The sequence below is a fragment of the Drosophila miranda genome, chromosome XL, assembly GCF_003369915.1.
Source record: "Drosophila miranda strain MSH22 chromosome XL, D.miranda_PacBio2.1, whole genome shotgun sequence".
NCBI classification, from domain to species: domain Eukaryota; kingdom Metazoa; phylum Arthropoda; class Insecta; order Diptera; family Drosophilidae; genus Drosophila; species Drosophila miranda.
In genome coordinates, this window is record NC_046673.1 from 9,035,622 (window position 1) to 9,048,244 (window position 12,623).

Consider the following 12,623-nt stretch of genomic DNA (forward strand, 5'->3'; position numbering starts at 1 on the left):
ATTTGATCGATAGGGCAAACAAAACACATAGGCAGATCCTGTTCCCAGTTTCTGTTCATTGACAAGCTAAAACATAACAAAAGCCAAAACAAATCTTCCCCCATAATGAACTAGTTCCAGCAGCCGCAACACCCCAATGTTTGCCATATGCCAGCAGAGCCATATAATAATACTCATACATATGTGCATCTGTATGTATCTTTAGATCCATCCACCTCCATACACAGATCCATAATATACTATAGTATATACTTGTGTGTATATAGCATCTATGCTTTGCATCTGGTAAGCGATGCTAAAAATACTCACACCTAGGCAGAACTTTTGCGGAGGAGGAGGCGAATGCCACATGTGTTATATAGGTATAGAGCTATAGGTATATACATATGTATCATATATAGCCCGTATAATGCGATGACTAAGCAAACAAATTTGGCAGGCTGTCCCAAAAGCAAAAACAAAAAAAAACAAAATATACAACAACAAAATTGGGAGGTAAAAGAAAGCGAAAGAAAACGACTTCCCTGTGATGCATTCTTCGATAGGAGGGGAAAACAAATACTTTGAACATCAAATTAAATATTTTTAGATGTACAAAAACATCCAAAAACTACTCCGAATAGATATGTTTTCAGTTTCTTCTTTTGATACCGGGGAGCACCCATATATTTGTTGGCTGTCACGACCCATAAATCTTTCATTGGATCTGTCGGCATCGGCGGGTGGGTGGTGTGTTCAGGTGGGTGTAGATTTTGAGTTTTAGAGGTTTATGGTTTCATTTGTTCTTGAAATTAACAAAATTAGTCCGTGAAGAGATGTACTTTCTTTGGAATATTGGTTCTATTATGAGATTGGGGAATATTTCCGTAAGGAATTTCGTCTCTTTTTTTACAACTTTATTATGAAAACATTGTTTTCTAAGACACATCTCTGTGGAATCCGATGTTACAGAGAACTAAAAGCTTATTTAGGATTTCATTATTTCGATTCCTTTGATAATGAAAGATCCCTTAAACAGATGTCTAGAATACCTGTTGGATAAATATTGTTAATGAAGATTTCGAAATGTCTCTATTTGATTCCCTCGCTGGGATCCTTCGTACATGCATCCATAGATATGTACATATGTTCCCTTGGAGAATTATTTACTTTGTAAAGTCTTTAGTTTAATTCTCTTTTAAAAAAATACTCTGTCATGACTGATAAAATATCATTTTTACTTGACCATTGATAAAGACTGTTGATCGAACATCCTTTCTAGATTGCTGATTAGATCTCGATCATCGCAGTAGTGACCTTTTTTTGCCTACTTAAGCTTTAAGCTAAAGCAACAAATATTTCCACAAAAGATTCACAGGCTTTAATGATGATACGATTTCTTTTCACTTTCGCTGAACCGCTGAACACTCAGTTACCGTTATTCGATACTCTGGGACTACCAAAAAAGATACAACAAAAAATAAGTAAGGCAAGAAAAATAACTGACAGTTTGAATTTCGCTCTTCAGGGGATTCCCTTCCTCTCAAATTACAGTCACACTCAATGGAACGAATAGGGACATGCATGGCATGGAGAGGACATTACACGGCGAGGAACAGCAGAAATCACGCTTACACCGTAGCGCAGGTTCAAGTTATGTCTGGGTTAATCTGTACAGCTTTTACTCACTTGTCCGACAGGGGGATAGCTCGTGGAACTGCTCGAAGTTATGGGAGGTGAAGCAGGTGCCCACTGGGTCATAGCGCATCGCCCTCGATGGCGTCATCGTGTGGAACACATATCGCGGTGCACAGGCCTGCAAAGACAGAGACACAAAGAGAGATCAAGATACATAGAGTGAGTGAGCGATTGAGCGAGTGGGGGGGGAGATATGTATGCTAAAAGAAAGAGAGGCATGATAGAGGCATTTTGGAGGCATGGAAATTATTTTGTGAAGATGTGAAACAATGGCAGGCCGACTGTATGGAGCGGCCGGCCTTCCTAAAATGGCCAAAGCGAATTAACAGACCGATCCCCGCCCCCTTAAGAACAGTGTGCCCAAAGTGTTTGAAAAAGTTCTTGAAAGGTAGACTAGATAGACAGGCAGGTTTTAAACCATACATGTATTCTAAGGTGTATTCCAGTACTTTTCCATATTCACAGATTTATTCTAGAAAATATTGCACTAGTACTCGATGAGAAGGATCAAGATTTTTGATTAATAACCATTTGTTTTTGAGAAATGTCTTCATTCAGGAACTGATTCTCCAATTTAGTCGACAGCTGATAATATATGTATAACCCTAACCCTATAACTGATATTTATACTAATTTTCGATAATGCAGTAGTGCCATAAAATATAATATTCAATCTGCAATTCAGTTTAATTTCAACCGTTTTAAAATACATAAGATAACAATCAAATTTCCAGGATTAAAATATGAAACAATTTTCTTTGTTATATTCAGTTTCTTGACTCCCATTTTTTTTTGTTTTTTTATATTTCGATACACTTTTAATCAAAATTATGAACCTTAAAAGATCAAAATATTCATTGAAAAATTTTTGAAAACAAAAAGACATTATTTTGGTATGTATTTAAGTGACTTTCTTCAGAAAGTATAATCTTTAAACTGCGAGTGTTATTTTTCCAACCATTTTCTCATGCACCTCATGACACTGTGCCTGGGGCAGGGGCAGGGGCAGGGAGTAACATCATCGCATTGAATCGCATTGCATCGCTTCGCATCTCTGCAGTTCTGTGTGTTTATATAGTTTTATAATGTATAAATGGCTGGCAGTTGGACATAAAACACGCACGGGGCTCTCTGCCGCCGCCCCTTCTCACCAGCTTTCAGTCCCGGCCTCGATGCCAACCATCTCTGGTCCCAGTACCAGACCAAATATGGTCAGCAGTTGGGAGTTTGGCATGAGGCTGCCGTGGCAGCAGTGCCAGTGGCAGAGGCAGAGGCAGAGACAGAGGGAAAAGCCTGCCTGCAGAAGGCAGCAAGCACCAGGCATCAGACATCAACATCAGCGTCAAGATCTTAGGCCAGGCCATTGTCTCCGCACTGCAATTACTTTTACAAATTTATACATATTGTGCCATTTATGGCAACCAGTGGCTCTCTGTCTCCATCTCGAGCCCCATCCCCATCCACCAGCCCCCAGCCCCATCTGCGGCTTCGATTCCGACTCCCTCCGACTGCGACTGCGACTGTGACTGCGACTGCGACTCTGACATAAACTCAAAATGACGCGCTATCGCCAAAAATGAATGCTGATCGGATCGGTGGAAAGGCATGGGGCAGGGGGCTCGACTCGACTCGACTCGACTCGGCTCGGCTCGGCCCGGCTATGCCGATCCATTCAAATGCCCCCATTGAATCACAAATCTATGGGCCCCGGCCCCATATTATGCAAGCGGACAGCACACCGGACAGCATACAAAAAATCACAGTCCACCATCCTGCTTGGCTCTGCCTATAAAAATGAAAAATAATAAAAACACAAGCCAGCCAAAATCAGACAATCGACTTGCCGCTGGGCCATATTCTGGGGCTGTAGCAACATGGAACAATTCAATTGAAATTCTCAACAATTGCCCCGAGGCGGGCCGCAGCAGTGGACCATTGTCCATGCCATGATCAATAAGTTAATAGCAATTTCCTATTAAAAACTTTATTATCAGTCAGCAAAGAGGAGAGCTCTGGTCAGGCCTGCTCCCAGCCTGGACCCAGTTCTAGTTGCAGTTTCAGTTGGAGTTCCCGGTAAGATGGTTAGATATGCAAATTAGGCCCAGAAAGGCACAGGAACGTGAACAGCTCTCACCGAGGCCCCAACAAGTGGTTGCTTTCTGCAATGAAATCAAAAATTATGCTACTGTATATGAGTTTTGACCACGAATGGGCAGAAAAGTTTCCATTTTGATGCCAACATTACTATTCATTCAACGAGTTTGGGGATATATTAGTCTTCTGTGTACTAGAGCATAACAAGTGCTCGTGGTTCCTCTCTTTCTGTTTAGGTTTTTCCCATCTCCCACGACAAGTGCGAACGAGACGGGGCTGGGATACCAAATCTAGTCTCAAGTTCTATGCATTTGCTCCCCATATTTCCATGTGCTTTAAATACTTAGAAGATCTTTAAAAGATCAATTTTTTCCCCATTTGAATGGTGACCTTTCTTGCCGTGCTCTTGTCCACCGATTGCATTCTTTATAGCCAAATTGTTTTGTCGTGTTCTCGGTTTATTTCCTTTTACCCGAAACATATTTTGAATGATTTCTTGTTGCTGTTTAGTTTGGTTTGGTTTTGGCTTTCTTTTTGCAGTTTTTAGTAGTAGTTTTGAAAGGTCTCTGGGTCTGTATTTGGGCTTTTGTTTGCTTTGTTTTGCTTTGTTTTTGTTTTTGTGTGGTTTATTGCCCATGTTTGGAGCAGAGTGCATACCGAAACGCCAACGATAAATTTTTGAGACATTAAACTGCACTTTTGCAGACGCCGTCGATTTCTGTGTTGTACGAGTCTGGGGGTGGGGGTGGGGGGGGGAGTCAGAGTCAAAAGTCAACACGTTTGACATGGTCGACATGCAGACGTTACCAATGCGAATGCCAAAAGAATATCGGTGCATCCATTGCCTCCTTCCCTCCCCCCCCCCCCCCCCCCCCCCCCCCCCCCCCCCCCCCCCAGAGCCACTCGGATGCCGGATGCCAGATGCAGATGCAGATGCCAGACCCGATGCTAGGCCCATGGCCCCTGCTCCAGCCCCAGTCCCAGCCCCAGCTCCATCTCCATTCTCAGCTCCTGCGCTCTCTCTCTCTCTTTCTGTGTGTGCCCCGGCCATATTTGAGTTCAATAGCGCTGGCAATTTCACAGATCGTGTCGATGATCATGTCGCAATCGCAACGGGCAGAGCAGAGCAGAGCAGACCAAACAACAACAGCATCGGAAAAGAAAATAAAAACGTTGCGAAACGAGACCGCACGACATGCGGCACAAGCCCCCCAGGCCCAGGCCCAGGCGCAGGCGCAGGCCAAGGCCCAGTCCCCAGCAGAAGCGGACCCAGGCATATTCAGCGTGAGCATTGGGTAGCATTTTCTGTGAGTTCAAAATGATGTCACCTTGGGTCTGCGTTGATTGCCGATCATGGCCAAATTGTAGGCGGTCATCGCCAACGCCCACGCCTCACATCCACATCGATGCCACTGTTGACGCGTCGTCAGCGCGAGGTTAATGGTGCTATCATACATACCATACCATACATATATACGTATGTCTCATAACCTCACCTAACCAAACTCTGGGTGATCTCATGGCATCTTATACGCGGGATAATGATCCTTAGACTTGCTTTAATGCCACTTAGCCAATACTGATACATTTCTGACAATGCATTTGTATTCGCACTTGAAGGACTTCTCCGCCGAACGTTTTCTTTGACCCAAATGTCCAGCGCTTGGATCTCGATGGGCCAGTAGAGCTGTGGCATTCAGCCTGCCACCAGGACGACCAAAATTACAGCGTTCTTGCCATGAAAAACCACAAGCAAAATGGAAGCAAATCATACGTTTTTTTTCCAGATGAATTTATCATTTTGCGACGGACCCAACAAAAACATGTCATGGGCATGATTTAGGCAAAAACTTCCAAGGCCAAGGATATGAAAAGCAGTACTCGTATTTATGAATGTACATACATATATTTGGACATATCTGGAGAACTCAGCTTCATAGAAATCTGATATATTGTCTGATCTAAGTTTTGTAAGCACTGCCTTAAAATAAGTTGCCACATTTGAAGCTAACCAACTCCGAACCAAAACATTTGAGCATTCGTACCCTCTTCTATGGCCAGTCATAATCCTGCAGAATTTCGCGCGGCTGCCTGAGGTAATGCGAGAGGATGATGTAGTCCTGTTGCCCCCCCCCCCCCCCCCCCCATTTAGGGCGCACTTGGAACAAACTAAATCAATCGATGACCTGCTCTGGTTAATGGGAATTTGAAGGCCAGTCGAAGACCAGGCCAAAGCGCGTGGCGGAAGTGACCTGGACGTAGTCCAATAGTGGTTCGGAGCCACAAAAGTACACACGCTCGCACTCTGGGCGGAGCGTACACTCTGGGCCATCAATGTTAACGGTTCTTGGTGCGCCATGGCCAAAATCAAATGGGCCAAATCAAAGTTAATTGAGAACTAAAGTGAAAATCAAATGTTTATGGGGTTCTCGGTCTTGCGGCAGTCCCACAGGTCCCCCAGGTGGGTGGGCAGACAACAAAGCCAACGTCAACGTCAACGTCAACGCCAACGCAATTAACCAAAGTTGCGAGACATGGCACACCTTAAAGAGCCCCCAAAGCACCCAAGCACCAAAAGCACCCAGGGAGCCGGGGCACCCTGGCTGGCAAGCACCTATGTAGACTATCTGACTATTGGTATCTCTCCAGTGGCTTGGCTTTTGTTTGTGTGTGAGTGTGAGTGTGGTTTACTTGACGCAATCCAAGTGGGAACCACAGAGATGACAAAAAGCACCGAATACACCGAAATCGAAACGCATTGAGAACCCCAGACCCAAGACCAAGACACCCACTGACATCTAACGGCATGAATGCATAATAACACCCGAACACGTCAAACAAACCCATAAAAAATGTAATTTTATTCTTTGGATTTTCAGTGTGCTCGGGAGGTGTCTGTTACCCGATGATACCCGGTGGGCGGCGCCCCCCTCCCCTCCCCTCCCCGACCCGACCCGACCCGACCCGGGTCTGATCCGACTGGTTGTCCGCTACCTTGCACTTTCGATGCGATTTGACATTTTAACGAGGTCTATCCCAGTCCCAGTCCCAGTCCCAGAGGCAGAGCAAGCGCGATGATGATGCCATCATTCAATGCACATTAAAATCGGTGGACGGACGACATTCGTGGGGAAGTCAGTTAGTAGGTCACTTGTGGTCTGTGGAAAATGAAAGTACGCGGGTATATCCCAGTTTCGCATTTGAGTGGCACATTAAGCGCTGGCATTAGGTGCATGTAAGTAGGCAATACCAGAAAGAGTGGTGGTGCCTGCTAGAGACCTCAAAGTATGACTTATAGAGCGCTTTTTGTTTCTTGGGATATAAAGACTTACCACAACCAAATCGTTGTCGCGTCCTGTGGCCACAGTGGCTCCCAGCCATTGGTAGGACTTCCTGTCTACGATTTCGCCCTCTGTATTCCGATTGTTACCTGTTTGGTTTGGTTTTTTCGAGGGAGAGAAAGAAGAAATTAATATCATTTGCCGTCCATTTAAAATCCCATCTTGGTTTTGGCGGAAACCAAAAGTGGACGGAGAGCAGCAAAAAAGAAGAACTTAAGACTTTAAAGATAATAAAGCATATTCTAAAGGAAAGATTGAGAAGAAACAAGAGGCACACACAACAATAATTCCGACAAAATGTGGACGGAAATGGACAATTTACTGAAATTAATATGTATTCTTGGGGCGGTGCTCTAAGCCGAATAAAAAATAAAATGCAAAAAAAAAGCAAACTAATTAAGCTCCCTCTCTCTCGCTGAGACGGACACAACACTGAGAACAGAACACTTGAGAACGCTGATGGTCACTTCCTTTTGTCAGTGATTTATGACACAATTGCGGGTGGGACTAAGGTGAGGTGCCTCGCAGGGCGGTGGGTGGGGGAATACTTGTAGTTTTGGGTGTGCAGACTGTACATATTTGTTGGCCTAATGAGGGATGAATGGCGAATCCATCATCCTTGAATGGATTCAAGGGTGCATCGCCGCCTCATTAGGGGAATGATGGATGGAAGATGGTAGATGGTAGATGGCAGAGTGCCCCAAGTACAGGGAGTGAATGCGGGACTAGTAGGGAGTGTGTTGAATGCGATCGCTGACCGATCCAGTGGGTGATACTCGTATACGCACACCAAATGATCGATGAATCAAGTAAAATAATCACGAATGAATCACAGCACGAAACAGTGGGTCTATACACATTTCTCTATTATTAAGTACCAACAAAAAATTCAAAAATTCTCAAATTTCATGCAATTGTGACTTTTTGGAAAATTCGTCTTATTTTGGAACTTTTGTTTGTCTATAAATCAATTTTAATTTGCATTATAACCCCGAAAAATTGTTTTAAGAAAGGAGATTTGGGTTAAGAATTTTTACTCGGCATCTGCATCGCAGATATCCACAAAAATTAATGGACTGTAGAGAGAATTGTAGGAGCTTTCACTTGATTTTTGATACGTGTCTATAGTGACTGCATTTACCTGGGGATGTAGCGACCCAAAGTTGAAGTTTTCAAATATGTTTTCAAATTTTTCTTCAACTTTGTTTTGCAAATTAAATTTGTAGCTTCCAAATGAATCTCAAGTGAAAGACTAACTTGTTTTGCAAAAGTGAAAGGCTGATCTTCGATTAAAGAAGAAATAAAGGGTTTGTATCGAGATCGATCGTGAATGAGCTCATTGGAGCGGACAACTATTTAACATCTACGGGATAATAATGAGCGAATATGAATTCATTAAAAACGTGAATGTACGTGCATATTTTAAGCAAATGAAGCAATGAACTGTGAGTGACGCGAACAGCAAACAAAATCAAGTAAAAGACGGAACAGAACGGAACGGAAATATGTTTCCTTTGCGTAAGTCTTCCGTTTCTTGTGTTGGTAATATTCGATGTGGGTGAAATGTGGCAGGAATGACATAAGTAAAATAAATAATTAGAATGATACACGAATCCGAGAAGTGCCGAATGAATCACATCCACTTAAGTGTGCTGTGATTCAGAGTGCATCACACATAGAGGTACGGTACTACACAGCGATGGATGAGACAACGAACCTGCTAGCTGGATGAAGCACCTGTTTACTCCTGGCCCAGCGCACAATTCACGTTTCAAAGAGAAACACTTTCGTTTTAGCAAAAAAAATTAAGAAAAGGGGAGAGTATCGGCCAGTAATTTATGTCAACCCCCCCCCATAAGAATAATGTACCCATCCCCAATCCATTAGCGCGTCTGCAGTCCCCTGATGAGGCACGTGTCAATAAATTTTCAGAGGTGTTTTTCTCTGTTTTCTCTGTTTGTGTGGCAAAACCAAATTGCATATTTATGGCCGCGGCGAGGAGACATTGAGCTGGGGCGGGCCGGGCACCCAGGAACTGGGGAACTTAATGGAAAAAATATGCAAAAATATCCGAATGATGCGCTGCGAGGAAGTTCTGAGCGTTTATCATTTCCGTTTTATGCTGAGGATGTGCTGGCTGTGAGGCTTTCAAACAAATGGAAATTGTCTAAAAATATACGAGTATTATTGCAATTTCGTATTTTTGCATATCTGTTCGAGTATTTCCCCCTCCACGGACTGCATTCTTCGCATTTTGCATACTAAAAAGTTGCGCCTGCGTGTAGCCCATAAATAAACTAATTGCACTCTGGGCCCCTCGCACACCCCACACCTACCCACCGCCTTGACACTCTCTGATGTGTCTCTGGCGCCAATTTGATGGAGATTCAATGGGGGGGGGAGGCAGGCCTGGCTCTGGCCCTGGCGCCAACGGTTCGATAGAGAAACTCCCTTTCAAAAGTACCAGATTTATACCCATTTTATAGCCCATTCCTTTTGTCGAGTGTCGTTGAAATTACCTTTGGAATCGAAGGGCACCAATTTGCAGTCATCGTCTTTCATGCTGCATTTGAAGACGCCACCGGCCTCCACAACGCCGGGCTGAAACCGGGACGTATCGTATTTTGGGGCACCCACAATCAGGCTGACACTGAAAGAAGCACAACACAAAATCGAGGGATTAGCAAATTGAAACTGAAAATTCGGCAGAAAATTTTCAAAAGTAAAGCGAAGAAATTCCACTCTATTCGATTAATGGTATGTTTTAAATGGTATTTAAATCGAACATATAAAGTTTAAGTTTGTAAAGTATTTATTTTTAAATCAAAAGGAAGGAATTTTTGTATTAAATATTGCATATTTTTAAATTAACTTGAATATTTTAAGTATTTCTAATAGATAAAATTATTTTTCGTCTAAAAATTGCCAAAAATGGAATTACACTGATATTTCTTTGCCGTGCAAAAACATAACACGTGTGTAAATGATTCCAAATTATATTTACCCTTATCTATCTATATTTTCCCCATACAAAACCATTTTTAAATGAGATTTCTTAAATTTCCAATCTGGTAACACGTTTCGAAATTGGATTAAACCCATAATCATTGATGATTTGGCTGCTTTCTGCATTGCCTTTGGCAACCCTCACCAACCTTTCTCTAGACTCTAGAGCCACCATCAGCTCAGCTGAGCCCAGGTCTCGGCTTGAACTCCCTCTGACTCTACTCCCTGGCTACTGAATGGGCGAGCATCAGGGAAGCAGCAGGGCGAGCAGGGGCGGCAGGGACAAGCACCAGAGCCAGTAGTAGTTCATCATGGCACGCACATTGACAGCTGTCATTAGCATTCATTGAATGCGGAAGTGCGGCGAACAAAAAGGGTGCCTGCCTGGCTCTGGCTCCGGGCCCTGAGGGGTGCAGTAAATGGGCCTTCATTAAAATTGAAAATAATAAAACGGAAAGTAAAATATACATATATAGATGCAATGTACAAGGCGGGCCGCCGCAAACGGTCCAAATCAAACACTTGAGAGTTGATTAAAAACGGGGCTCTTGCCCCGTGCCCCGCTCCTCTCTCTCTCTCTCTCTCTCTCTGTGCAGCCCGCCGACCTGCTCGGCCCACATGCAACAATTTGACGCTTGACTAAAGCAAAAATTGCACAGATGCGTGGCAAACCCAAGTGAGGGAGGGACGATCCGACCCACAGACAGAGAGACAGACAGACAGACAGACAGAAGATCGGCAGACGGCAAACGGAAAAGAGAAGTTCTTCTGAACGGGGTGAATGGGTAAGTGAGTAAGTGAAACCATGAAGCGGGCCCTTGGATCCTGTCAGGCATTTGGGTGGCATTTGGTATTTATTAAAATGCCAAAAAGAGGCCTCTAAAGTAGACCTTAGACTCTAGCCCATAGATAGAAAGAGAAGATGAATACTTAACCTAAAGCTCTCTCAAACTGTATCTCTGTGCCCAAGTATCTGTGTATCTAGTATCTGTGTGTGCCCGCTGACATCATTGGCATTCATCGAAGAGCTTGACAGGGCCCGATTCGATCATACTCTCTCGTTGAATATAATTAATATTAATTTACGAACATACAGTCAATGCTGACATCAAGCTCAAACAGGTTCCTCCTCCTCTCCTCCCTCTTTGTAGACCAACGACAGACCCGGCCGGGCCAGGCCAGGCCACGGCGCCCCTCTAGAACGCATTTGCATTTCGTTGAATGAATGAATAACCAAAATAACAATCAAAAGAAATTACTCTTCACAGCAGATGAATAATCCAAATTTATTTGACTCATGGCGCTTAAAAATATACATACATATATGCACACAGATATGAACATATCTTTTCCAATTCCCAGTATTTCGAAAAAAAAAAAAAAACGATAAACAGTGACAACAACCAGTGGATATTAATATATTTATTATGAATACCATTTAAAGATATATTGTAGTATGTATTCTATATATCCTTTCACATATGTACGTACTATGTATGCAATTACACTGAAAGAAAAATGGCACACCCCCATAGATATTGTGTATTATATTAAATATAATGAAAATAAATAGAATTAACTTTTGTTTTTAAATGTATTGAAAATGTATAAAAATACAAATTTTCAATTTTCTTATATTTTTTAAAATTCAAAATATTTAATTAAAATATGAAAAATATTTGAAAAAATCTATTAAATAAAAGGGAATTTTATGTATGAAAATTATTAAATTTAAATTTGAAAAATATAAATCGAAGTAAGACCCCGTTCTTCTTACAATATCCACTCTCGGAGCCAATCTATTGGTATATGTATATTTTTGAATCGAATGATTTTATTTATAGAAGTTCCAAGTAAGCAGAAAAGATATTACAAACTATAACCATAAACCCATAGGAAACCACAATTCTTTGATCTTTCATTTTCTATGCGTGTTTTATCAACTCCTTAACTGATTCATGTTCCCTGGTAATCCCATTTTTTATGTGGTCTTGTTGTTCTTGAGGTCTCTATGAACTGAAAACTGCATTGCAAGAAAATCATCACTGATCTGATTTTCGATTATTATAGCATTGGCTTGCGGATAAACCTTCAGACGATCTATCCCCGTATCCCGTATCCCGTACCCGTCAACCGTTCATTTCGAAGCGAATTTAGATCAGTGAAGCGTTGGCTTGCGTAATTTTTTTTTTTTAATTAAAGAGCACGCGTCAGCAGCCTCCCCAGAGGCAAATGTGTTCATTTGTTTGTTCTGTCATCATCCATTTGTTTGTTGTTTCTTGTGCAGCGAACCAGAGAGATAGAGAGCCCAGAGAGAGCGAGAGAGAGAATGAGAAGCCACACACAATGCCAGCTCTAAAATAATCAAAATCAATGCAATTCAATTGGAAGTGGGTGAATGGAACAAATATAACATCAAACCAGGCGCCTAGCCAACAAAAAGCCAAACAATTTCCCAATTGCTTGATTGTTGTTCGTTCAGATCCAAATATTTTTGCACTGCGT

At 42.5% G+C, this 12,623-nt stretch overlaps 1 protein-coding gene across 5 annotated transcripts in view; it reads right to left on the reverse strand.

Annotated features, from left to right (window-relative positions):
- The window catches only part of LOC108160771 (integrin alpha-PS2), a 35,144-nt gene that overhangs the window by 11,944 nt on the left and 10,577 nt on the right, over positions 1 to 12,623 (reverse strand). For all 5 annotated transcript variants that reach the window (XM_017295009.2, XM_017294975.2, XM_033387355.1 and 2 more), the window contains exons 3-5: positions 9,632 to 9,762; positions 7,104 to 7,201; positions 1,669 to 1,795 (exon numbers count right to left, since the gene is read on the reverse strand). In XM_017295009.2, the coding sequence (XP_017150498.1) occupies positions 1,669 to 1,795; positions 7,104 to 7,201; positions 9,632 to 9,762 (356 nt within the window). The remainder of the gene's footprint in view (positions 1 to 1,668; positions 1,796 to 7,103; positions 7,202 to 9,631; positions 9,763 to 12,623) is intronic.